The 26,456-nt window shown below is 33.5% G+C and overlaps 4 protein-coding genes across 5 annotated transcripts; 3 read left to right on the top strand and 1 right to left on the bottom strand.

The window, feature by feature from the left end:
• Positions 1–292: 292 nt before the first annotated feature.
• LOC129320677 (protein ALP1-like) lies at positions 293–2,231 on the top strand. The gene has a single exon (XM_054966226.1). The coding sequence runs from the start codon at positions 479–481 to the stop codon at positions 2,069–2,071; it is 1,593 nt and encodes a 530-aa protein (XP_054822201.1). The 5' UTR covers positions 293–478; the 3' UTR covers positions 2,072–2,231.
• A 6,427-nt stretch (positions 2,232–8,658) lies between these two features.
• On the top strand, positions 8,659–10,631 carry LOC129320660 (protein ALP1-like). Its single transcript, XM_054966205.1, has one exon. The coding sequence runs from the start codon at positions 8,927–8,929 to the stop codon at positions 10,520–10,522; it is 1,596 nt and encodes a 531-aa protein (XP_054822180.1). The 5' UTR covers positions 8,659–8,926; the 3' UTR covers positions 10,523–10,631.
• Positions 10,632–13,322: 2,691 nt separating this feature from the next.
• LOC129320662 (uncharacterized) lies at positions 13,323–13,827 on the bottom strand. Of its 2 annotated transcripts, XM_054966209.1 has the most exons (3): positions 13,727–13,827; positions 13,570–13,642; positions 13,323–13,474 (listed from the first exon to the last, which is right to left on the bottom strand). In XM_054966209.1, exons 1-3 carry the CDS (start codon positions 13,820–13,822, stop codon positions 13,323–13,325), a joined length of 321 nt encoding a protein of 106 aa, XP_054822184.1. In that variant the 5' UTR covers positions 13,823–13,827. The 2 variants fall into 2 exon arrangements, with proteins under 2 accessions (XP_054822184.1, XP_054822183.1); XM_054966208.1 differs by having other exon boundaries at positions 13,570–13,822.
• On the top strand, positions 13,375–24,972 carry LOC129320661 (uncharacterized). Its single transcript, XM_054966206.1, has 13 exons — positions 13,375–14,633; positions 16,090–16,264; positions 17,669–17,752; positions 17,898–18,139; positions 18,239–18,482; positions 19,620–19,699; positions 20,756–20,840; positions 21,796–21,927; positions 22,014–22,127; positions 22,704–22,751; positions 23,304–23,388; positions 24,325–24,381; positions 24,464–24,972. The coding sequence occupies exons 1-13, from the start codon at positions 14,458–14,460 to the stop codon at positions 24,505–24,507; spliced, it is 1,566 nt and encodes a 521-aa protein (XP_054822181.1). The 5' UTR covers positions 13,375–14,457; the 3' UTR covers positions 24,508–24,972.
• The last annotated feature ends 1,484 nt before the right edge of the window (positions 24,973–26,456 follow it).

The raw sequence follows: 26,456 nt of genomic DNA, 5'->3' as shown, positions 1-26,456 counted from the left end.
TCCTTCTTATCTCCGTTGATATTCCTTTCGAGTTTCAACAATCTCAACCGAAGCTTCACAGCCCATCTTTTCCCAACGTTTTCAATTATCACAAAATTCCAAATTTTCTAAGAACCCCGTTCTCCCCAACCGCGTAAAAAGACACGCTTCCCAGATGATTCTATTAATAATATTATGTCTAATCATTTTTAAATTGGAAAGAGTTTCAATTTTTATCCCCAAAAACGAGTCCTAGTCACCGTCGAACTACAGCACCCTCCAAACCACGCGTTCACATTTGCGCACACGCTTCTTCTTCTTCCTCCTCCTTCTCTCTCTATATATATAACCCCCAAGACTCCATTCTTCCTCACACCCAATTCTTCAGCGTTCACACCTTCATTTCACACAAACTCACCTTTTGATCTTCCAGTCGAAATCGGTTCCTGTTGCGCACCTTGATTTCACACCAACCCAGAGGACAAAGACAGGTTCTTTGATGGAGATTAGCCCGGTCCCATTTCTTAATCAGGAGGATTATTCGCACTTCTATAACTTGTATTCCGAGATGGATTCATACTTGGGTGTGAACAACAATACAAACAAGAGGGGCAGAAGTGACGACGAAGGAGGGAATGATGGTAGTGAAAGTGTTAATGGGTATGATGATTTGAAGAAGAGTTCGTTGAGGGATATTTTCACTTCGTTGATTCTGTTGGACGAAGAAGCTAAACAAGAGGAGAAGAAGAGAGCTATGGAATCTGAACAAGACAGAGCTATGTTCGATTATAACTTTAAGCAGCAAGATCAAGCTCTGAATGATTACTACGTGCAGTTTCAGGACCATTACTCTCAGATGGATGAGTTCGATCATTCTCGAACCAAAAGGGCTCGTCGTTCTGCTGTCGCCGTGTCTGCATCAGCTTCAGCTTCTGCTGTCGCCGTGTCTGATTCTGCTTTCGTTTCTGACAATGTGGATTCTGAAATTGCGGCGGCGGCAAGTTCTGCATCGCCTTCTTCGGGTCAGCACCATCGCCGGCTATGGGTGAAGGACCGATCGAAGGATTGGTGGGAACGGTGTAACCACCCTGACTTCCCAGAGGAAGAATTCAGGCGATCGTTCCGGATGAGCAAAGCAACGTTTGATATGATCTGCGAGGAACTCGACTCGGCGGTGATAAAGAAGAACACGATGCTCCGTGACGCTATTCCGGTGAGGCAACGTGTTGCTGTGTGTATTTGGAGGTTAGCCACAGGGGATCCTCTTCGCCTTGTGTCCAAACGTTTCGGACTGGGCATATCAACCTGTCACAAGCTTGTCCTTGAGGTGTGTTCCGCCATTAAAACTGTTCTAATGCCCAAGTTTCTTCACTGGCCTGATGAAGGCAAGATCAAGAAGATCAAGGAGGAATATGAATTGATGTCTGGAATACCAAACGTTGGAGGATCAATGTACACGACCCATGTTCCCATCATTGCTCCTAAGATCAGTGTGGCTGCTTATTTCAACAAGCGTCACACAGAGAGGAACCAGAAGACTTCTTACTCAATTACAGTTCAAGGGGTTGTTGATCCAAAAGGGATTTTCTCTGATGTTTGTATTGGTTGGCCTGGTTCAATGCCTGATGATCAAGTGTTGGAGAAATCAGCTTTATTCCAGAGAGCCAGTAGGGGACTTCTGAAGGATGTTTGGATAGCAGGAAATTCTGGGTTTCCTCTAATGGATTGGGTTCTGGTTCCATATACCCACCAAAACCTCACTTGGACTCAACATGCATTCAATGAGAAGATTGGAGACATTCAAAAAGTTGCCAAGGGCGCCTTTGCTAGATTGAAAGGTAGGTGGGCTTGCTTGCAGAAGAGAACAGAAGTGAAGCTACAAGACTTGCCTGTTGTTCTCGGAGCTTGCTGTGTTCTGCATAATATCTGTGAGATGAGAAATGAAGTGATGGATCCAGAGTGGAACTTCGACCTCTTTGATGATGAAATGGTAGCTGAGAACAACATACGCTCTGCCAACGCAGTCCAAGCTAGGGATTACATAGCTCACAATTTGTTGCACCATGGCCTTGCAGGCACCAGTTTTTTGTAGTAGGCTCATTTTTTGTTTCTGCTTTTGTAGTGTTATTTTATTGTATTCTTTTGGCTATGTATTCTTAGTCATAGCAGAGAATAAAGGTTGTCACACTCATATCCAGAATAGACATGTTTCTGCCCATACACATTATAAATGAATACCTTTTCGCGTGAAATGGGTTTTTGCGTCTTCAATTACTAAGCTAAGCTTAACTCCACATCTTTCCTTTGGTACCATGTCAGGTACGGTGTCCCACCATGTTTGACTCTTGAAGTCTAGCTCTCCAAACCAGGAAGAACACGAATGATATGCTGTTTGGCTTTCATACCCTCATTATCTTTCCCAGGCAAGGATCAACTCCAACTCCTGTCTCACCAAAGTTACAATTAAACTTCAATAAATTACCAAAGAAATTGATGATTGTTTCCAGAATCTTTTAAGTCAGCAAGTAATTTCAAACCTGATTTGGCCTTGTCAGTTAAGTAATTCCTGTGCTTCCCTTTGCTGGAGCATAGAAGACTTCAGAGTCAACATCACTGGCTCCCCAGATGAAAGTCAACATGAAATCTTTTTGGTCTCGGGATTTATTTTGAAATGTGAACATATACAAGTACAATTCTTAAAACTGGGGGTGCCCACTAGGAACAATCTACAGCTTTTTCCTTCTCTTCACCACAGAAACAGGCTGTCACAAATAAAGAGCAGCCCAGAGAAGACCGATCATTACCACACATTTTTAAGAGGAGGGTGAGAAGTGACGCGACATAAGCCCGATTTACGTGCCTTACTAATCGCAAATGGGAGAAAAATGAAGGGGAAAATAAAGAATGGACGGTGCATCTGCTTCTGCATTTCTTACGCATGTCGATCTTTGATTTTGCCTCAAACTAGCAATTACTTAGGACTATAGCTAACTAGAGTGGTAAATTTAGTGAAACCTCAATGTCATCAACAATTAGAGGTGGTCAGATTAGGGCTCGACGAATAGTGGTCCGTGTTGATCTCAAGTGTATCGCTTTCCACCTCGAAATCTTCGATGTAAAACATTGCGAAGATTCCGGGCCAACCAATCAGCAGTGAACACTCGTCCGACGGAGAAATTGAGATATCGAAGAGAGCGCGAGAGAGGCCTGTAAGCTTTTCTTCTTCGTCCCGAGTCTGCGGGCCTCGTTGTCTCCATTATCCAAGTAGTGAACAGAGAGAGATAGAAAAAAGGAGGAAAGAAGTGAGGAGTTTTGGTCGCAATCGAGTGGAGAAGGAGGAGGCGAAGGAGGAGGGCAAAGGTGGGACGCCTGGCTGGAGACGAAAGAGGAGGCAGGAGCAGGAGAACAGGGAGGTTGCGTTCGAGCTTGACGATGGAACCAAACGGCAACGTTTTGCTGAAAAATCTGAGCCGTTAAAAAGAAAGATTAATCAGAGCCAGTGACTTAAATTAAATACGATGGACCAATCCAAACAAATTCGAAGAATTTTAAAGTCAGGATTCCAAGAGTTTATATTTTTTAAAAAAATTTAAGCTTATTGGAGTGACTCAAATAAATCTAAACCTGAATGAGCCAGGATTGAATATTTGAACTCTTTCATATTATTATTAACAAAAATACAAAATAAAGTAAACACTTGCAATTCACAAGCCCTCTTCTAACTTTTAATTTTTACACTTCACACTTCTAAATATAGTTTTATGTTTCAATAATGATTTGTTTTGAATTTTTTTTTGAAAATTTTAAGAAAAAATAAATACAAGCAATTATTTTATATACTTTTATTTTTATTCATTCAATACTTTATTTTTATACAATTTATTCTTTTAATACTTACTCCGGCATTAGTAGCATTAAAAAAGGTGTGCTATAATGTCAGGTTGTATGAAAAGTCTTAATTTTTTAAAATTAAAAACAAATTAGCTCAAAAAAAGTTAAAATAAACTACAACAATTTGAGTAATTTAATCCATCTAAATAAGTTTTAAAACTCAAGATATTAGAGTTGAACTTGATTATATAAATAATTTTATATATTTAATTATTTTAAATTTGGCCCGTTGTAATTGTTGGTTCTCATTAATTATAGTAGTTGCTTTCTTTTTAATGTGACTATTGAGACTATCTCCTTCCTCACGCAAATGCACAACTTTTAATTCCATCTTTCGTTATTTGGGAGATGAGAAAATTTATATACTTTACCTCATATATTTAAGATATTTATATTTAATTAAGTCAAAATATATAAATTTTTTATAAATTAATTTTTTATAATAAATTTTTATTATAGATTAAATTAATATAAAAATATTTAATTTGATATAAATATATTAAATATGTAATGTTAAGCATATAAGTCTTGCCCTTTTAAAAAATATGAAAGTATTACAACTATCCTTTTAAATTAGTCTAGACCATCCTTATCTGGGATAAGGCTTATCAATTATGACTTTATTAGTATCTTAAGAATGCTTTTAGTTTTTTATTAAACATGATTGTATATTCCATGATTTAAACCAAAGATTCTTAAATAAGTTAATTCAAATATTTTAGTTAGCTAAACCAAGTACCTTTTGTCGTGTACAACCTTCCATTTTCGCGTGGGGTCACCCTAGCCAATAGCGAGAACCGATTGCATGTGAGCATTTGATGTGGTGTCATTCCTCCTCGTTGAAAATTAATTTTAATTTTGTAAATCGGCTATATTACTCTTATTTAATCCTCATAAATGATAATAGTGTATCTTTATCCATGTTTTTTTAAAAAGTAATTCATTAATTACTTCTAAAAATTTATAAAATGACTTACATTTTGGAAAAAAAAAAAAGAAGTTCTGAAACATAACCCATATTTTCTGACCAATGAGGGGTATAATATTTTGAGGGTATTTTCATAGTTATATTTATAAATTTTTCATTTAAAATTTATAAAATGATATAAGTTGAAAAGATTATTATCTAAATATCTAATATTTATATTTGCGTGTGTGAGAGTGTAAGGCGTGCCGGGCGGGGAGGGGAAGAAATAAAAGGGGTGGCGCTATTGATGTGACTTTTTATTTTTTTTATTTTAATAATCATACTGAAATTTATACTAACTTGATTTCAGTCAAATTTACTTCAGTATATTTTGTTGGGAAAAAAAATTATTGAAACTTTGTAAATTGAATTCCAATTTATGGTATGTTGAAAAATAATTTCTAACCTATTAAAATGGAAATTGTAGTATAACACAAGCTGCTATGGGCTATTTTTATTTTTTTAAATATTTTATACCTCTCTTTTTTAATATAATTACCCATTTTTCACGGGTCAAAATGAGTAAGACTGCATCGGCGGAAAACTTTCTCAATGAGTGTTTAATACAGTTGTATACTCAAAGCTCGAATTTAAAATCATTGGTTAAGTTAACATAATTATTTATAAATTGAATTATGTGTTTGTTGGTATATTTTCTATATATCTAACTTGCTCGGGTTTGCATATTCTTTACTCTCCTAATATATTTTGAGGCTTTTAAATGATAATTGTATGAGTGCAAGTCTTCGTGGCTTTTGTCCTAGTTAATGGCTTTTGGCATCCACTTTCATCAAGGTTCTTGGTTTGGATAGAGGGGAAAAAAAAACGAGAAAAGATTGGGAAGGAAAAAAATATCACAAAGAAAACTTTGAAAATAGTAACAAAAATAATTTTGTAAGTTTTTCTTCCCATTATTCTTTGTTCTCTAATTTTATTCCCACTCAAATCAAGGGTAAAAGTTAAAATCTAAAAAGGAGGAAAAAAAATATAAGACCTAAAATTCTGAAAAATAATATAAAAATTTATATTAAAATTTGATCAAAATATTGGGACTTCAAATTATATATATTTTTTTAAAAAAAATTCAACATGTGGTTTTTGCGTTCATCCCATCTTTCTACATCAAATTAATAATGAAAGTGGGGTGGGGCAACAGTACAGAGTAGATGACTACAAACGAAATTAATGGACGGATGAAAAAGTGGGTGGGAAAATAGGAGGGAAGATAGATTGGGCGGGTTTGATTACTTGTTTTAAAAATATTTTTTTTATTTCAAAAAATTTAAAAATATTTTTTAGTTATCTATTTAAAAAAATAAATAAATTAAATTTTTTTAAAGAATTAAAAAATCAAAGCATTTTTTAGTTGTTTTTTAACCTTTTGTTTTATAAAACTAGATCAAAGACAAAAAATACTACGCTTTCATAATGATGTTAATGAAATAAATTATTCTTTTACCATTTATTTTACAAATTTATATATGTTTTTCAAAAATAATTCGATTCAAATAATTTTATTTATTTTTTATTTTTAAAACTTGTTCTAAAAAATTATTTTGTTGAAGAACAATAAAAAAACAGAACCAAGCAAGTTTATAGCTGTTTTTTTTTTTTTTTTGGTTGGGATGGATAGGAGGAATGAAAACATGGTAAAATAAGGGGGAAACGTAAAGTGTGAGATTTGCTATATTTTTTTCTCAAATTTTCTTTACAATATGGAGAAATTTAAAAGATACTCCATCCGTTTAAAAATATAAAATATTTTTTGAGGAGTTGAATGTTTAAAAATGTAATGTATTTTCTTTTTTTTTAAAGTACAATTATTGATAAATAATTCTATATTTATTATAAAGTGTTTAATAGAGATAAATATAAAAAGATAGAGTTAGTTTAAAAGTAGGTAACTACTTTATTGGAGAGTGAAATTTAATTAAAAATATCTTATATTTTTAAACAGAAAGAATATAATCGAACTCCTTATATTAAAAAAAATATTATCTTGCCACTGTTCTGGTCTTTTTATACTCTCTTCATCATAAAAAGATTGTTAACATGATCTAATCACTTTTCTCTTAATTTTTTTGTCATCTCATTTTCTTTTCTCTTAACATTTTCCCCAATCTGAAATTCTAAATGACCAAAAATATCATAGTTGAAAAATGCAATAATTTATTTGTGACGTCACGGGTGATGTGGACGATGATGATATGCCTGGTGACGTCTGTTGAACGTTAATTAATTGCCAACCTTGCCCATAGCCATTCATAAACTTACTTTCAATTTTTGGTAGACAAAAATTAAAAGTGTATTCTTGTTTTTATCTTTCAGCTTAGTATTCTTGTTATTTAAGATAAATTTATTTAAAATAAAATAATAATAATATAATCTCATAAAATGTGATAATGATAATAATATTTTGAAAGAATTTTGAAATTAAATTTCTATTTAAAATTATTTTAGTACCCTTCTATGATTTAGAGAGTTATAATTTTATAAATTATTTTATTCATTGGTGAAACTAAATTTGCTAATACTTATATTAATCTTGCAAATGATATAAAATTAGTTAGATTTTTCTCATAAAAAGTTATAATTTTTTTAATTATTTTAGTCATTAGTAAAATCAAACTTACAAATATTTCTATTAAACATGTGAACCATATAAAATTAGTTGAACTTTGATGGATGAAGAAAATTATTGATAGAAAATTGTAATTTCTTAAATTATTTTAATCATTGATGTAACCAAATTTTTGAATACTTATGCTAAACTTATGAACCATATAAAATTAATTGCAGATAGATGCTATTTACTTTTAAATGGTATCCACTAAATGAAGATGAGATATTATTTACTTTTTTCTATTTTAAAAGTTTGATAAATATAAATTAAAATGCAAAAAGAATACAAGATAATGAGTTCAAATTTTATTATTGATATGAGGATCTCATTGTTCAACAATGTATAAACATTTTTTTAGCCGAGTTAGAGACACATGTGATATTTTAGCCTTAATAAGCTCTGTGGACCTAACTCATCTAACAATTTTTAAGCTAAGAAAAAAATATCACAATTTCGGTAAAGAATTTCTTCTTGTAGGTTATGATACACTTTCTAATATTATTTAAAGGCTTAGCACAACTGTATATGTACTGTATTTAAGGTTATACCTAACTTTCTTCCAACATAATCAAGATATAATTATTACATTTTAATATTTATATATTCATTTTTTTAAACTATCTCAGAACTAAGGTTAATTCCGAGAGCCACGATGGCTGGCTTATATAATAAAGGTAGGGTGTGTTAAAGGTAAAAATCAAAATCTTGATCTATATTAAAATAAGAGAAATTTAATTATTTAGCAACTAACATCTTGATCTCGATTCTTGAATTTTAACTAGTTGTAACTCTATTTTTAAATTTTAACTTACTACAACTCAATTTTTATATTTTAATAATTTAAAATATTGGTCACTATATTTTTTAAAAAATTATAAATATTAAAATTATTTTAAAATTTTAATTCTTAAAAGTTTTATTAATTAAAAATATTAGCCTTAAACTTTAAAAACATTAGCTTTTGTTTTCTAGAATATAGAAAACAATATTTTAAAACTATAAAGTTTAAAAACTTAATTATAATCACGTTAAAAATATAATGATCAAGTTATAATATGTTAACGTTCATGAATTGAATTATAATTAAATTAAAATTATAAAAATTGAATAATTAATTCTCTCTTAACACAACAAGAAGAACATAAGATCCTTGCACATCGTTATTCGGCTTCTTGATTGTAAATATGTTGCAAAATTGACCCTTGATTGCAATTATTTATCCTTAATTTTTTGTCACAAAAAAAATGAGTCAAAGTCACCGTAGTCAAACCACGCCATCCTCAGCAACGCGTTCAGATCTGCACACTCACTTCCTTCTCTCTATTTATCGCCTAAAATCCCTTTCTTCTTCGTCACCCTCAATTCCTTATCTTTTCACTTAAACTCACTTTTGATCTTGCAATCGAAACCATTGTCTCTTGCGAAGCTTGATCTCACCCCAACCCAGAAACAAAGACTGGTCCTTGATGAAGATTAGCTCGCCTCCTTGGGATGATTATTCACACTTCCATAACTTGAACCCGGAGATGGATTCCTGGTTCGGCTTGAACAATGATGATGTTGTAGGAAATGTAAACGGGTACGATGATTTGAAGAACAGTAACACGTTGAGGGACGTTTTCACTTCGTTGATTCTGTTAGACGACGAAGATGAGAATGAGGAGAGATCAGCGAGAGCTATGGAATCCGAGCGAGACAAAGCTTTGTTTCAGTATAACAATAAGCAGCAAGCTCAAGCTCTGATTAACTACTACATGCAGCTTCAGGATCATTATTACTCCGATGAGATGAATGAGCTCGAGTTCGACCATTTTCGAACCAAAAGAGCTCGTCGTTCTACTTCCACCGAATCTGTTTCAGCGTCTGCCTTCGTTTTTGAAAACGTGGGCTCTGAAATTCCGGCCCCGATGTTGGCGAGTTCTGGATCATCTTCTTCTTCTTCAGGTGAGCACCACAACCACCATCATCGCCGGTTATGGGTGAAGCAACGGTCGAGGGGATGGTGGGAACGGTGTAACCACCCTGACTTCCCGGAAGAAGAATTCCGGCGATGTTTTCGGATGAGCAAAGCAACGTTTAACATGATCTGCTACGAACTCGAATCGGTGGTGACGAAGAAGAACACGACGCTTCGTAACGCTATTCCAGTGAAACAACGTGTTGCTGTGTGTATATGGAGTTTAGCCACCGGCGATTCGCTTCGCCTCGTATCTGAACAGTTCGGATTGGGCGTATCAACGTGTCACAAGCTTGTCCTCGAGGTGTGTTCCGCCATTAAAACTGTTCTCATGCCTAAGTTTCTTCACTGGCCTGATGAAGCGAAGATGAACGAGATCAAGAACGAGTATGAACTGATCTCAGGCGGCATACCAAACATTGGAGGCTCAATCTACACCACACATGTCCCCATTAACGCACCTAAGAATATCAGTACTGCGTCTTCTTATTTCAATAAGCATCACACAGAAAGGAATCAGAAAACGTCTTACTCAATTGCAGTTCAAGGTGTTGTTGATCCTCAAGGGATATTCACTGATGTGTTCATTGGTGGGCCTGGTTCATTACCTGATGATAAAGTGTTAGAGATATCAGGTTTATACCAGCTGAGAGCCAGTTTGGGACTTTTAAATGATGCTTGGATGGTGGGAAATTCTGGGTTTCCTCTGATGGACTGGGTTTTGGTTCCATATACAGAAAAAAATCTGACTTGGTGTCAGCAAGTATTCAATGAGAAGATTGGGAAGATTCAAAAGGTTGCTAAGGAAGCGTTTGGTAGATTGAAAGGTAGGTGGGGTTGTTTGCAGAAGAGAAGAGAGATGAAACTTGATGACTTGCCTGTGATTGTTGGGGCTTGCTGTGTTCTGCATAATATATGTGAGATGAGAAATGAAGAGATGGATCCACAGTGGAAGCTTGACGTGTTTGATGATGATGAAGAGGTGAATATAGGTTCAGATCAGAATAACATAGCATCTGCTTATTCAGTCCTGGCTAGGGATTACATAGCTTACAATTTGTTGTGGATGGCCTTGCAGGGCACTAGCCAGCAAGTTACTTCCTAGTCAGAAAAACGAATATGCTTTTTTTGCTGCACTAAATATGATTAAGTGTGTGTTTCATTTTCAGTCAGCTAAAAATTCATTTAATAAAAATTAATTTAATAAAAGCTAGTTATTGTAATGAAATTTATATTTTTGAATGTACTTTTTTTAAGTTAGTTTAATAAATTAAAAGTTGTTTAAATTAATAATGATTTGTACTTTTAAAATGCACTTTTAAATCTATTATGACCAAAAATGATATTGATTTATGATAATTTATAATTTTTGTTATCAAATATAATATATTAAAAATGTGAAAAAAATTAAAATAACATAAAATTTAATATGGTAAATAATGAGAATAAAAAATATAAAGTTAATATTGAAAAAAATTATGTAATAAATGGTTTAACAATCATTAATATTGAATGGCATGCCTTATAAATAGGATTAAAAACATTATTCTTTCTTTTTCACAAATAGAAGGTTCACAAAATTGTCCCTCCATATAATCTATTTGGTCTTGTGGTTATTGTACTAAATTCAAATTTAAATAAAACAGAGCATATAATAAGTATTGTGAGGGAAAAAGGACAATATAGTAAATTCAAAAACTTAACACTAGAAAGTCGGTTTGAAAAGCTTTAAAAAGTTAAGTTCTCAAATTCACTTTTAATAACTTTCTCAATATGCATTCAAAAAGTCATTTTGCCCAATTATAAATTTTCAAACAACATTCTATATTCTAAAAGTGCAAAAGTACATCTCAAAAGCCAAAAGTCATATATCCAAACGGGCTCTGAGATGTGTGAGATGTCCATTATCATTTTAAAATTTTACTTAATAACAATTATAAGTGGTTTCAGTCAGAAGGTATAATGTGGATATAAGGGTGGTTTGATTATGCATAATATTCTATGTCTCATATGGTTGTTAAGATTATAATAAGTTGTAATTATTGTATTGCCATTGCCATATAGTTGTTATAATTGTGACAATGAGCACTAATTGTAATTGTGAGATGTTTAATGGTTATGCACATATGTGATATGAAATAAGCATGTATCTGGTTACGTGATTACATTTCAAATATTGTAACTAAGTTTAATGTCAATTGATATACAACTGTATATAATAGACGTATCTTGGTTATTGAGTGACTGTATTCACATCTCTTTCTTAATATTTTACAAACTTTAGCTCGGGTGTAGATAAGAGAAAAGCGCTAGAGGATTAAGAATTTGATATTCATATTGTAAAGCCTCCAACTTAGTTTATTTTGTATAATTACAAGACATTGCCAATTAAGAATGCATTTTGAGTATACTTGTATTATAAGGATATTTACGATTGATTGTTCTATTTTGGACTATGAAATGTTTGTATGTAAATTTGATTATATATAATAGGGCTAAAATATTAGTGCAAGTAAAGAAATGATTCATATTGTTCATTACACATGAATATTGATTAAATGCAAATGCTAGATCTCCCTCTTTTTTTTTTTAATGTTAAGGGGTTGAGAGGTAAATTTGAGATATGTGTTATATACTTAATGTGTTGTGTTGTACAAATATTCTTAAGTTTATTAAATATGATTTAGGTGTTAAATATAGCTTTGGCACATGTATTTGGGATTTTAGACAACCTTAAGTTGTGGAAAAAATGAAAAGTGAAGAAAACGTATTTGGATATCCAATTACTTGGTGTGAAGTCTTTTGGGAGCAAAACCTATGTTAGTAACTACATTACAGATACAGTTTTTTGTAAATACTTAAATCGTTTTAATCGAACATCAAGTGGAGAATTGAAATAAGTCAAAAATTTGTTCCAAGATGGTGTTTTCAAATTGATAGTAAATTATTGTCAGAACATGCAATGTGTCATAGCCCACGATACGGAGAAGACACATCACGGTGCAAAGGCGCCATGCCATAGCGTCTATCAATTTTTGCGTATGTGAAATTTTTTAATTGATCTCTTTATTTTGAAACACGAATGATATTTTATACTTCTGTAACTTTTTCAAATGATCAGGATAAATTTGATTGAACTTATTTGCCTCTTTTTTTTATATCAAATCCTTGAGATTCCAATTTTAAAATTAAATATATTCGTATTTAGAAAATGGTTGAGTAACCCATTTGAGTTAATCCTATTTTTATTAAGGTGATTATGGTTAAACGTTAGATTATTAAGGGTGAGTTTATAAGAGGCACCCAGTGTTATAAATTATTTATTGTAGTAATTTAGCTTTTAAAAAAATTAAAACATAGCATATTTATGCCTGCCATTCAATATTTGATATTTTAACTTCAATTAATTCCTTCGACAGGTGGAATTTTTAAATACTTTGCATTTCAACTCGGATTCTTTTAACACAGATGACATTTTTTTGTATTTAAATTGGATCTATCTAGCCCGGTACATTTCAGGTCAAGGAATTAATCCCCGGGCCCAATGACAATTAATCCCCGTGCCCAAAAACACGGAATTAATCCCCGTGCCCACCAAAAGACAGACACAAATTGAAAACAAAAGGACAAGAAAATATACCCAAAAAAAAGAGAGAGCGAACAACGAAAACAAAAGGCTAGAATTTAAAAACAAATGCAATAAAAATAGCGGACAAAAAGGACAAAACAGTGAATATGATAACTCTGCTCAGGTCTTGTAGTCACTGGGCACTGGTAAGTTGATTTGGCTTCCATTCATTCGACCTCGATCAATAGAATAAATAACTTCCTTCTGTTGCATGTTACTTTTCCTCACAAGCCTACTAAATTAAATAACCCGTTGTCATGACAATAAATTGAAATCTTCACTGTATTATTTTCCTACACAACACAGAAATGAGTATCTTCTTTTGAGTTGAATGGTTTACTTCCAGCATCTCTCTGCTTTTGTTACCGTGTCCTCCTTCCCTTTGCTGAAGCAGAGAATACCTGGAGAATGGAGATTCCAGATCTCGGCCTGCAAGTCAACATGTGACCCTTTTGGGCTCAGTATTTGTTTTGATTTTTGAAATTTGACCGCATCCAAATACATTTCTCAAAATTAACGCTTACTGGGGGGAAAAAAGCTAACAGCTTTCTTCTTCTTCTTTTCTTCACCTGAGAAAGGAGGAGCAAATATGCTTCTCTGTCGCAAATAGGAGCAATTCTGGTGAGGATCTATGATTACCAGACATTTCATGAGGAGGGTTAAGAGTTTTGCGATACGAACCCGATTTACGCGCCATATCAACCGCAAAATGAGAGAAAAATGAAGGGAAAAATAAGGATGAACCGTGCATCTTCTCTCACATGCGGAGAATGTCATGTCTTTGTTCAGTTCTTTCTAAATAAAGCCCGGTTGAAAATGCATAAACTTGTAGATAATCGCTCTGTTTTTGCTCCATTCTTTCTAAAAAGAATATCAAAGACTATAGAATAGAGCATACAACCTTGTCGAGCTATAATATTGGCATTGTTCTTTTTTGTTTTTCCTTCCCCGACTTGAAAACTCTCGCGGATTCTTCTTCTTCAGAGGTTCTATCAATGGCATAATTTTCCTTCCAGCTAGAAATGACTTGGGATTATACTTAATTGGAGAGGTAAATTTAGTGAAACGTCAATGTCGTCAATAATCATAGGCCGTAGGATTAGGGCTTGGCCAATAATGGTGCATGGTGATCCCACATTGTTGTCTACCACCTGGACACCTTAGGTGTCCAACATTGCAGAGATTCCGGAACGAACCAATCAATAGTGAACGCTCTTCGGACAGAGAAATTGAGAAGTTGAAGAGAGTGTAAGAGACAGAACACATGTGAGCGTTTCTTTGTAAGAGGTCTTCTTTGGGCCGAGTCTCAAGGCTTCATTGTTTCAACTGTCCAAATTGTGACACACACACACACACAGAGGAAAGGGGAAAGGATCTTTGAAGAAAAGGTCGGTACAGGGAGGGCTTCGGAAATGGAGGACATTCGGGTGGAGAAGGGGAAGGAGGAGGAGGTGGGACCCATGGTTGGGGATGAAGAGGAAGGAGAGGCAGGCTCGAGCTTGACTATGGAGAGGGTGGCTGTCGCCAAGAAGTTCATCGAGAACCATTACAGAGCTCAGATGAAGCTCATACAAGATCGCAAAGAGAGGTAACGTAGCAATACAAAATCACTCCTTTTGTTTGACAAATTCGCATTTCCTCTTTCAGCTTAAGGTTTTCTATTTCCTTATTTTCTTGCATGTCGTGGGGAATCTTTTTTTTTTTTTTAAGCTTTGTTGATTCTGGAGGTGTTTTGAAAATCTTGTCAAACTTTTTAATTTTCCGACATGATGCGAACTGCGAATATCGTAAGTCTGTAATGAGTGTGGGTTATGGAGAATGGATCCTTCATATTTCTGGCTATTCATACTTGGATGAGGTATTGTATTATCAGGATCGAGGTACTCTCTCTGCAGGCATAATAAATGTTTTTTTTTTTTTTTAATACTTGAACATTGGATTACAAGGCATCTAGAAGTTCTGAGCAGTTTTCTTTTTTAAACATCTTCTAACTAGAAGGCCATTTTCAGTTGTATTTTATTAAAATATTTTAAGTGAATAAATTTAGACCGTATCGCATTGAATTTTTTAAAAGTTCTTTTCCATGTTATTTTTTATTAAAGGACACGATGATAAATATTTGAAAATTTTTGCCTAGTTTTCTTCAGACATAAATTCTGGAAAATTTTGAAAAATGAAGAAATGCTGTCCTGCCAACTTGCGCGGGCAAAGAAGTTGCTGATAATCATAGCAATGTTATTTGTGGCACAAGGCTATTTCTTTGAAGATATGTTAGAAACACAACTCTGATCAATAGAGAAACAGGTAGAAGATGCATTCATGTCAACTGCGTTTGTTTTGAAGAAAATAATTGGTAGTATGAGTTTCCAACTTACTGGTGGGGGGGGGGGGAAGGTGGTTTTAGCATTTCTACTTGAATGTGACAGTGCTTCCTTTATGCTTCGTATGCATGTATTGAAAGTGCTATATATTCACCCTTTTCGGCAAAGATATTTTGGAATTTAGAGAGTTTATCCAGAGAGATTGGGCACTTGTTTTTAACTTCACTTTTAGAGAGGTTAATGAGGTAGCAAATACTTTAGCTATTTTTTCTCATAGTTTAGTGTCCCCTTTTGGGCTTTTGATCATCCCCACCTTCTTGTTTTAAGGTGGTGAATGATGAAAGGGTGACTAGATTTGTGTGAGGCACACTCCTTCTCTAGTGTATTCCCTTGTTTGTGCTATTTCTGCAGTTTAATTATATATGGATATGTCCTTGTTTATTTAAAAAGAAAAAAGTGCTATCCATCATTTCACTCAAAGAAATCTTATATATCATCAGTGTCACTGTCTCCTTTGTTCGCTTAATTTGTTTTTTGTGCCCTCTTGGCAGTTTAGTTCATTTAGACACAAGTGTGTAGGCCTTGAAATCTGTCCTTTTCACGATATGAATTTCATTATTAGAGTATTGTTGATATTTGATACGCTGGAACACTAATTTGTTTATTTATTTTTTTTGCTTGTTGATCGTAGCATAGTAACAACCGTAAATTTATTATTTGCAGGCGTTCAGTGCTGGAAAAGAAGTTAGCATCTTCTCATGTACCAGAAGAAGAACAGATGTATCAACTGAAGGATTTAGAGCGCAAGGAGACTGAGTATATAAGGTTAAAACGACACAAAATATGTGTCAATGATTTTGACCTTCTAGATATTATTGGGAGGGGAGCCTTTGGAGAGGTACTCACGTGTTCAATCAGATTAAATCATTAGTGGCCTCTTTGTTTCTTAATTTTGGTGCCATTAGAGCAGAACTTTTCAAGTTTGTTGGAAATCTGCAATGTCATTTTCAACATGGTAAAACAATTAGTTCTTCTGGTCAAACCAACTATTTTCATTAATTTCCTGGCTAATCTTTGAACAATACCTTGCTGGGAATAAATTTTTTTGATATGAACTTAGATTTCAGTTGGGAAAAAAGAAATGAAGAAAAAACTGTATGAGGAAAACTAGAGGAACATCTGCTTTCAAAGTTTCACTAACTTCCATGTTTTTTGTGTATGGCAACTATGCACATGGTTAGCCATTGATAATTTATTTTGCTTGGATTATCTTGTTACATTTTCATTTCTCAAAGATAAATGAATTCTGATGTTGCAACGCAATTTCACTATTAAAAGAAAATTCTTCTTTAAGAACAGAAAATTGCTTAGTCTGGAAAATCTGATAGGCATTGAATTGATAGTTGAAACATGATGATGGTGTGCCTGTGGAAACTTTGATGCTGAGGAAATTCTTTTGGCAAAAGCATGGGCATAATGCTGCTAAATTCAGGATGCTAGGCATTTGTAAGTTTCCTATCATTTGTGGCTATCATCATCATCACTGTCGTAGATGTGCACAGGGTATTAAGGTGTCTGACCCAATGATGGTCAAAGCTGCATGAGAAGCATTTAATGTGCTCATTATGTAATCATCTGTAAGATTGAAGTTTTCTTGTTTGCTGGAATTTGTAGAGGCAGCACGTGACAGTGATAAATGTTGATGCTGGAATTTAATTGTTACTATCGGATTAGAGGTCTTAAGTGGAGAGAATTTCAAAGTCTAAAATATGAAGCAAAGGACCTCAGATCTTCACATTTCGTTGAGATGGGAGAATTTATGTTTCTTTTTGTAGCTCAGAAGACTTTGTTAGGTGAAGGTCATGGTTTGGTTGTTACTGAGAAGATCAGCCAATAAATGAAAGATATTCATTCCAGGCAATACCTAGAATTTCTGACTGTTTTACTCGCTTGTACATTTAACTAATATAACAGATTATTGACACTAGAACTCTTACATGTTTCTGTTGATAAATGCATCTAAAGAATCTTGGTCTACTTTGACTGATGATTGTGCTTAAACCAGAAATATACCTTTCCTTGTGGTTTCTTCCTTCCCTAATCCTGTGTCGTCCCATTACCATATTTAGCATTCTTAATCTTCTCTTTTCCTTTTCTTTCAAGTCGTAATTGCTTTAGAGTTTATGTTGGCTAAATATGCTGGTTGTATGTGATCCTGAAGTGATTTGACTAGCCATTTACTTTTGTTCTACGATGGTTTACCATGAGACTGATTGAATGCTTTTAAAATATGATTACACAGGTAAGGCTTTGTCGCGAGAAGAAATCTGGCGATATTTTTGCCATGAAAAAGTTGAAAAAGTCTGAAATGCTCAGCAGGGGACAGGTAGTTCTCATTATAATTAAGTTGTACAAACCCTGTTCTTTCCATTGTCAAATTTTGTCGCTCATTTCAGCTGTTATGTTTTAGCTTCATCGTATATTGCAAATTATTTGTTTTTGTAATCTTGCTGGCTACATTTGCAATTCAGGTTGAACATGTTAGAGCTGAGCGGAACTTACTGGCGGAAGTTGCAAGTCATTGCATTGTGAAACTCTATTACTCATTTCAGGATGCTGAATACTTATATCTGATAATGGAATATTTACCCGGTGGTGATCTAATGACTTTGCTGATTCGAGAAGAAACTTTGACTGAAAGTGTGGCTAGATTTTACGTTGCTCAAAGTGTTTTGGCCATAGAATCTATTCACAAACACAATTACATTCATCGGTTGGTAGTTACGTCAGGATCATTATGTTGTTAGCACGGTCTTTCTCTTGGAACCCATTTTCACCGCCATAAATTTCTCCTTTTGTCCTTCTTCTGCAGTGATATAAAACCTGACAACCTTCTGTTGGACAAAAATGGTCATATGAAACTCTCTGATTTTGGTCTTTGCAAGCCACTTGATTGCACAAATTTATCATCAATAAATGAAGGTGAAGTTTTAGATGATGAGAACTTGAGTGATACCATGGACATTGATGGATCCTTACCAAATTCTAGATGTGGAAGGCGCTGGAAAAGTCCCCTTGAACAACTTCAGCATTGGCAGATAAACAGGAGGAAGTTGGTAACTGCTTTATATAATGCCTACATTCAGAAATAACATTTCGTTGCTTGCCTAATTTAATTTCATTTCATTTCCTCTTAAAAATGCCTTACAGCAATATGTAATTTACTTTTTCACTTGAAGAAAATATGAGTTGGAGGTAAACAAGTAATCTGACGTGTCCAATATTATGCATGACCATGCTTGTTGCACATTTGTCTTGAGCAATCCAGAAAATACTTTAGCAGTGGGGATTGATGGATCAGAAAACGAATTAAAGCTTTGCAATTTTTTTTCTTTCTTTTATAATATTTAAAATGTTTATTTTACTTCTGGATGTCTTGCATAAGGTTGAAATTCTCAATTCTTTTCTTCTTCTTCCTTTTTTTTTTTTTGGTAAACTGAAATTCTCTATTCTTAACCACAAAGGAGATTAATACTTTTCAGTTGTTTATCTTTTGATCTCTAATTTGCTAATAATCTTTTGGAACCATTTCACTCAAAAACCTTAAGCTATTGGAGAAGGGGTACTAGTGGCTTTCAATATATTTTCCAAGCATGCCTTCTCACATGACAGGTCTTTGGGTTTGAAGTGTTAGACAAAGTGTTGGCCCACCATACCTTGTAGTGAAATTTAATCTATGGTTAACAAAGGTTGGTTAAGTTGATATGAATTTGGCTTCTATCCCATAAGGGCATGGGTTAATATCCCATTTCTGATAGTGACGGTTAAAATGTCTTGTTGTGGATGCAAGGGCCTTGTTTGTAGAAAATCAATAATTGTAAATGCTCCTTAAGCGATGATTGGCTCTAATAAGCTTCTTAGATCCAATTTTCTTAAACTTTTATATCAAAAAAGAAACAAAATAGTTTACAAAAATTGGAGGAAATGAATATTGAAATGTTGACTACTCAATCGTGAAATCTCTAATACCTACTGGAGCATTTTCCCACGAGGTTAAGCTTTTAGGAGAAGCTCTATTAATGATATTTAATATATATATATATATATATCATAAATAATCATTTAAGGCCTCAAATGTAGCATTAAGAAATGAAATTTCAGTTTTGAATTGCATTTTATCATTTTCAACAGATCTTATCTTTGGATGCCTGCATAAATATCCTTCTCCATCTTGTCTCTTCATTTCATGACAGGCATTTTCCACGGTTGGAACTCCAGACTATATTGCTCCTGAAGTGTTGCTTAAAAAGGGATATGGTGTGGAGTGTGACTGGTACGTTGATATTCTGTTTCTAGTTCTCTTGTTTGCTCTGCGTCTGATCATTAAGTTAGCGCGTTTTGAAGTGAAAGCTGATAATAATTTGCAGTTTTCACCCCCAAGAAAAAAAGATAATGAATTTGCAGTGACTTTTTATTTAACATCTCTGGATAAGATTCATAGAGTTCTAGGTTCCAAATGACTGCACTTAGACTTTTAAGTATAACGCAGCTAGTGAATTATGCACATGCTTATTATTATAAATTATAAAGTCAATAGAATTTCTTGTTTTCCAATGTCATGTGCCAAACACTATACCCTCTATACTAACTGTTTACCCAAGACAAAATTTGTCACGATGAAATAAAGCAACTTGCAATATCTCAGCCAAAGTCTGCATTTAGGAACTGGTTTGAAGCCTGTTTGATGCAATACACACTTCTAATACAAACAGAGGCGAATTTGGGGAGAAGCATAGAAAACAGAGAGGGAATAGGGGCGAAATGAAGAACAGAAAAGGAGAGAGACTTAGGCAGAGGAATTATGGGAGAGGTAAGGCTACAAGGAGGGGGAATATGAAGAACTTGAGGGAGAATGAGAAGAAAGGTGGGGGAGAAAAACAAGAAAATGGAGGGGGGAAAGCTGGCCGAGAATCATAGACTTCAGGCATAAATATTCGTTCATCAAGTCTGAGTGCAAGTGTTGCCTAGCTGCTATTTATAAAGTGAGATTTACTTCATATGAAGGAAAACAAAATAATATCCTAAGGCTTCCTTTCTATGAAGGAAACAATCAAAGTATTACATGATAAGACTAAAACGCAAAAAAGCATAAGAAAATATTCTGCCACTTGCAAGCTGTAACAGAAAGTATTGTTGGGAAAATGTGAAAGAAAGAAGAGTACAATTGAAGGTCTTAGAAGACTCCTTCGTTTAACTAGTATTTGGTGGACATTATTTTTCAATTTAGATGATCTTACCTGGGAAAATGCCACTTTATCTTAAAACATTGTTTCCTTTCTTGAAGTGGAACAGTGGGCTTGTTGCTAATGTCTATTCTGCGTGGTTGCAGGTGGTCTCTTGGTGCTATAATGTATGAGATGCTTGTTGGTTATCCCCCATTTTACTCCGATGACCCAGTTACAACGTGTAGAAAGGTTTTAATCTCTTCATCATTTTTCCTGTTCCTCATTCGCCTTCCCTCTTCTTTAGAATAACTCAAAAATATTTTTGTGTGGGCACTATTTCCCAAGCCCCTAAATAATAAAAGATGATGATTGGAGATCAATTCCAGTCTCTTGTATTGTAAATTTTTGTAAGTTCTAGACAGCAGCTATTTGGAAAACAATTTGTCTATTAATAATCCCTTTTAAGTCCTTTAAGGAAAAAAGTTGGACATGATCGTGATGGCAATTTTGATATACTAGTTTATTTAGATTGATGTTTTCAAAAACATAGGTGAATGAATACCAGATTGTTTTTATATTTTAACTGTTCTCACCACCATAAATTTTACTGCTTTTCAAATGTCTGGTTTCTGTTTCTTCTTTTTAATTTATATCCAGAAATTATTACTTTAACTAGAAATATTTCACATGATTGTGCTCATGGAAAGCTCTATAATCGTAGATTCTGATTCTTGACCCATCAAAAATGAAATGCCACACAATGAACCAAACTCTGAGAAATTGTAGAAATCTAAGGTAATATAGAGTTTTACCCCCTTGTCAAGGATCTAGAGTGAGAACATTTTAAAAAAGTTTTAAGAATTCAAACCTTGAACCCCTCTGTTGGTCCCAAAAAAAAAAAAAACTTGAACCCCTCTTATAGTTTCTTTAGATTACTCTTGCTTCATATTTGGTTTTCAAGTGAGTTACTCTGAACCCTTTTGCATAATACAATTTTGATGTAGATTATGTGGTTACTCGGTCCTGTAGCTTACTCGTTTGCCTCATTTGTTGTCTATATTGATCATCTTTTAAAGTTTTATGAGAATTTAAGTACTTGTTAGCATTTATCAATTATTTTACTTTTTTTTCTATTGGACTTGGGAGCGCAAGTTAGGGTTGAAATTATGTTCCTTCATGTGGCCTTGGTGATGATTGCATGCAGATTGTACATTGGAAACATCATTTAAAATTTCCAGAGGAGGCAAGATTGACACCTGAGGCAATGAATCTAATTTGTAGGTTGCTTTGTGATGCTGACCTAAGACTTGGTACTAGAGGAGCTGATGAAATTAAAGTATGTCAAATGTGTTTCTCTATCTATAGAACTTTACAATTAAATTGCTTTTTCCCCCCTCTTAACAATGGCACTTAATTGACTAGGCACATCCTTGGTTCAAAGATGTTTTATGGGATAAACTCTATGAAATGGAAGCCGCATTCAAACCACAAGTCAATGGAGAGCTTGACACACAGAATTTTATGAAATTTGATGAGGTTATATCATAAATTCTTTCTGACTGTTATGCTCGGTAGAGTTCATATCCATGATCTCTTTCATTCTGTTTCTTGGTTCCTCCATCTTGCCTTTCACTTGGACACCATAAACAGTCACTAGTTTGTATTTATTTCCTTCATTCAGATGCAATATGTCACAACTTCTGTAGCTTTTAATGAAGATTTTTTCGTTAAATATCAGAAGGAAGGGCATAATGCTGGTAAAAAGAAAGAAGGGAAAAATTACTTTGTTTTGTGATGTTATATCTGGCTGTTTTAAATTAAGCTAAAAATTACCAAGTTGCATATATGTCTGAGCTTTTAAGAATTGTGTGCGTGTGTTGCGTATATGTCTGTTTGCTTGATTACTTGTTTGTTTGTTTAAATCCAGTCTCCTTTAGTAGAATTGTTCTCTAATAGAATGGATTTCTTTTAAAAAAAAAAAATTGGAGATGAAGTGATTGTTTGTAAATGTGCCTTCTTTTGGATGCTATCTTTGTTATAGGTACATAAATTTTCATATCCCTTCTGCTTTCTTTCTACTTTCTTATAACATGACTGTAATTGTGTTAATAGGTTGAACAACCAAAACCAACAAGAACAGGATCTGGTCCCGTCAGGAAGGTATCTACTCTATTTACTTTAAAAATTTTAAAACCTGTCTTGCAAAAAGTCTGGTAACTTGCCTCGTCTGTTTACTTTTGTGGCATTCATTTTGAAGTGGAAAGTTTCAGCTGCATTAGAATGTGTTATAATTAGAATCCTTGGGTATGTCTCCTGATCGTTAGGCTCTTAAGCCCCCATCAAAGTGGGGGGGGGGGTAACAATAGTAACTGCAGGAGCAGGTATGTCTCTGTTAAAGTCAAATAAAAAAAGTTCAATTCTTGCTGGTGATGAGTAGGTTGGTTCAGTTGGTAACAATGAGCTATATCAAACAAAAGGTCTTTAGTTTGATTCTTGCTGGTGATAAACTTTCGAAGGTTGATGGTTTGAACTAAAAATAACTTAACGATCACTGATCTCATGATACACTTATGCATCCGATTTTTTTTTCCTTCCCTGCTGACATTTATAATTTTTATTTTGACACATTTTGTATGGGCTATATGGAAGCTTTGAGTAGTGAAGTATTTGTAGAATACCTTTGCAACTTATTCATGTTTTATTCGCCTGCAGATGCTATTGACTCCTCAAGATCTTAGCTTTGTTGGTTATACATATAAGAATTTTGACGCTGTCAAGGGTATGCATCATACTATGGGTATGTGATTTTATTCCCCAGAGATTCAATCATACTTTTCCCTTATGATCTCTAGATCTCTTGACATTTTGTTATCAGCTGAAGACATACAAGGGCAGTTATACCTATATGCCATTTTTTACTTTTCTAAACAATTAGATAGTTGGGCCCCTTGTATTGCACGGAGTTTGAGAAACAAGCCACATTGTTCATGGTTTGTAAACACGACATGTATATTGGTGATGATTTGGCTGAATGGAGATTCATTATACTTTTAGTCTAAGATCCAAATCCTTGTTAAATCTCTGGTTGTAATCTATCAGGGTTAGAAGTTAAAGACCATTAATAGTTATCTTTGGGAAAAAAAAAATCCCCACCTTCCTCCTTCTCAGGGTAAAAAGCATTACTGGCACCTATATCCGCGTGTGGCCACTTTGACATGTTTTTGCTAATAGGGTTTATTAGTAAATACTACTTGAGTCTTTGTCAGAGACATGTTTTGTTAATTCAGTCCTTATAAGATGGAGAATATTTTTATTTTAAAGAAAAATTCATTAATGTGGTCATGTTGTGGACTAAATTGATAGTTAACCGAACTCTTACTAGGATTATATTGATGGGTTTTTAAGAAAAAACAATAATGGAAAGTTGGCAACTAACTTATGAAGATTTAATTGATAAGACATGCATTCAAGACCCAAATTGTAGTTATTTTTTTTTTTTTTGTCACTTTGACAAGCTATTGTGGAAAGGAAGTGACATTATCAGAGTAATTTGTTAATGGATTATCACTAGACACATGGTTGAAATCTAAGGAATGTGTTGCATGTGACTTGTAAATAGTACTGCTTGTCATATGAATTTTTTTATACATATTGAATACACAAATTGAATACTGATCATTGATATTATTTTTTTTTATCAATAATATTATATTATTTTATTCAACTGTCACAGATAAGGGGATGAGGAGCATGTCATCACCTATTCCACCAGTCACTGACTCTTCACAGAGTAATGGGCCTGACTTCTATTAATACTCATTAAGTTTGCATGCTATCAAGTTAATTGTTCTGATAGATGCATTTCTTTCTAGGTGATGCTGGAATAGACTATGCTTCTGGATTCTCAAGCCGGTAGTGTTCTTTGACGGTCGCATCCTATGGGAATGCTGCTTTAAGGTGAAGAGCGACGGGACTTCTTGCCATGGATAGAAATTCTTACATAAGGAATGGATACCAAAACCTTCTATTGTCATGTTGGGTTGGCCAGCTTAGTTTCCAGCCAGCTTGGCCTGCATATGCTATCAAGTTTAGTTTTGTGGACGACAGGGATATCAGTGTGCCTTGCGATTTGGTTTGACTAGAAGCTCCAGCAAGAGCAATACATAATCTCCAGAAATAGAACCAATTATGAAAGAAATACGTTTAATGTACAGCTAGTTGCACAAATTAGCTTTTGAAAATTTACAGAAGTGTTTGTTGCAACTGGAAGTTTAATTTTCTCTTTGCACTTATCTGACTCTGCAAGAATTGTATTGTACTTTAGACAATTTTTTGGTCTGATCAACTTTTCAGTGGGACCCATCTCTAACATGTTTGTGTATTTTATTTTATTTTTATTTGTCACAATTAGTTTGGTTTGCTTATCTGTTGAATAACCCAGATTTTAGTTCAGAATTTTCTGTATATAAATCTTCACACGTGTCCGTGAAAGTTTTGAAGACATGAGGTTCCATGTTGTTTGCGGTGGCATATGAAGCTTTTGATTATCCTTGTGGGACTTAGATAGGGGACAGCTTTGTGGTATCAGGAGATTATATGTTGATTTTAGTGACCATAAGAAACACGTTTTATTTCCAGAGATTCATGATTAAGCTCCGATTGTTTCGTACAACGTCATAAAGTAAACACAGCATTGTTTTGTTTGTGTCAATGTTTACTCTGTTTTCTGACACTATCTTGTCCTCCTGCATCAGCCATTCAATCATTTAGCTCTTGCAGTATTGTACAGCCAAATTGGATTGGGATATATTATATATTTTATTTAGTGAACGTAAATTTTCAGTCAAATTTTGAGGAATTTCCGGAATTTAACTTACCTGACTTTTGTTTTTTTTTTGTTAAACAAATTCACTGTTTATTTTGATTTTTTGTTTGCGTCTGCATCATGTCATCTAATTCATGCGTCAAAAATTGAGTTAGGTTTTTCTCCATGGTATTTTTCTTCACCGCATTTTTATTGATTAATTTGTAGTTTTAAAAATTAGACAATGTAATTTTTAATCTTTCAAATTTGTTTCAATAATCTATTTGATCATTGTAATTTAATTTTTATTGTTTTGGTTCTTTAAGTTTATGTCAATTACTGATTTAGTCCTTATTATTTAAAGAGGATATAATACTATTTAATTATACTAACATGGATAATAAAATATTGATGATAATCATGTATATTAATAAAATAAATGTAATTATTTAATTGAAAAAAATGGCCTCAGAAATTTTAAAAAATAAGAGAACAAAATGTAGCATAAGAGAGTACGTTGATAAAAAATAAACTAATTTGAGGGCCAGTTTATTCTCATTTAACTGCATATATATGTCAACAATATATTTCATATATTAGATTAATTTCAAAGTTAATTTATTTTTTCAAATTTAAAGGATTCACATGATAATTTAAGAAAAAAATAAGAAATCAATTCGATAAAAATTAAACTTGAGAAATTGAATTGATAATGGAGGCAAATTTACTGACTAAATGTTTTATTATTCCTTTAAAAATTGTCAAATTTGAACCATTAAATTTGATCATCTACTTAGTACCAGATTGGAGGTGAACGAATATGATTTTATATAATTGTGATTTTGATCATAAGTGATATTAGTTTTTTTTTTTAAATAAAAAGATCAAATGATGACAACTCATAAGTTAGCAAAGACAAAGAAAGGAAGATAAAAAAGAAAAAAAAAAAGAGTACTGAATTAAAAGAGTAGAGCATATTGTCACGGTCTTAAAACTCCCCAATCTTGAACCATGCCGGCCTTAGTGTGATCAATCTCTTGTTCTTTGTTAAGTCATTCGAA

This window comes from Prosopis cineraria, unplaced genomic scaffold (genome assembly GCF_029017545.1).
Source record: "Prosopis cineraria cultivar Desert tree isolate PC_DT_omini unplaced genomic scaffold, ASM2901754v1 PC9, whole genome shotgun sequence".
Lineage (NCBI taxonomy): Eukaryota > Viridiplantae > Streptophyta > Magnoliopsida > Fabales > Fabaceae > Prosopis > Prosopis cineraria.
This window is presented reverse-complemented; position numbering and strand designations above follow the sequence as displayed.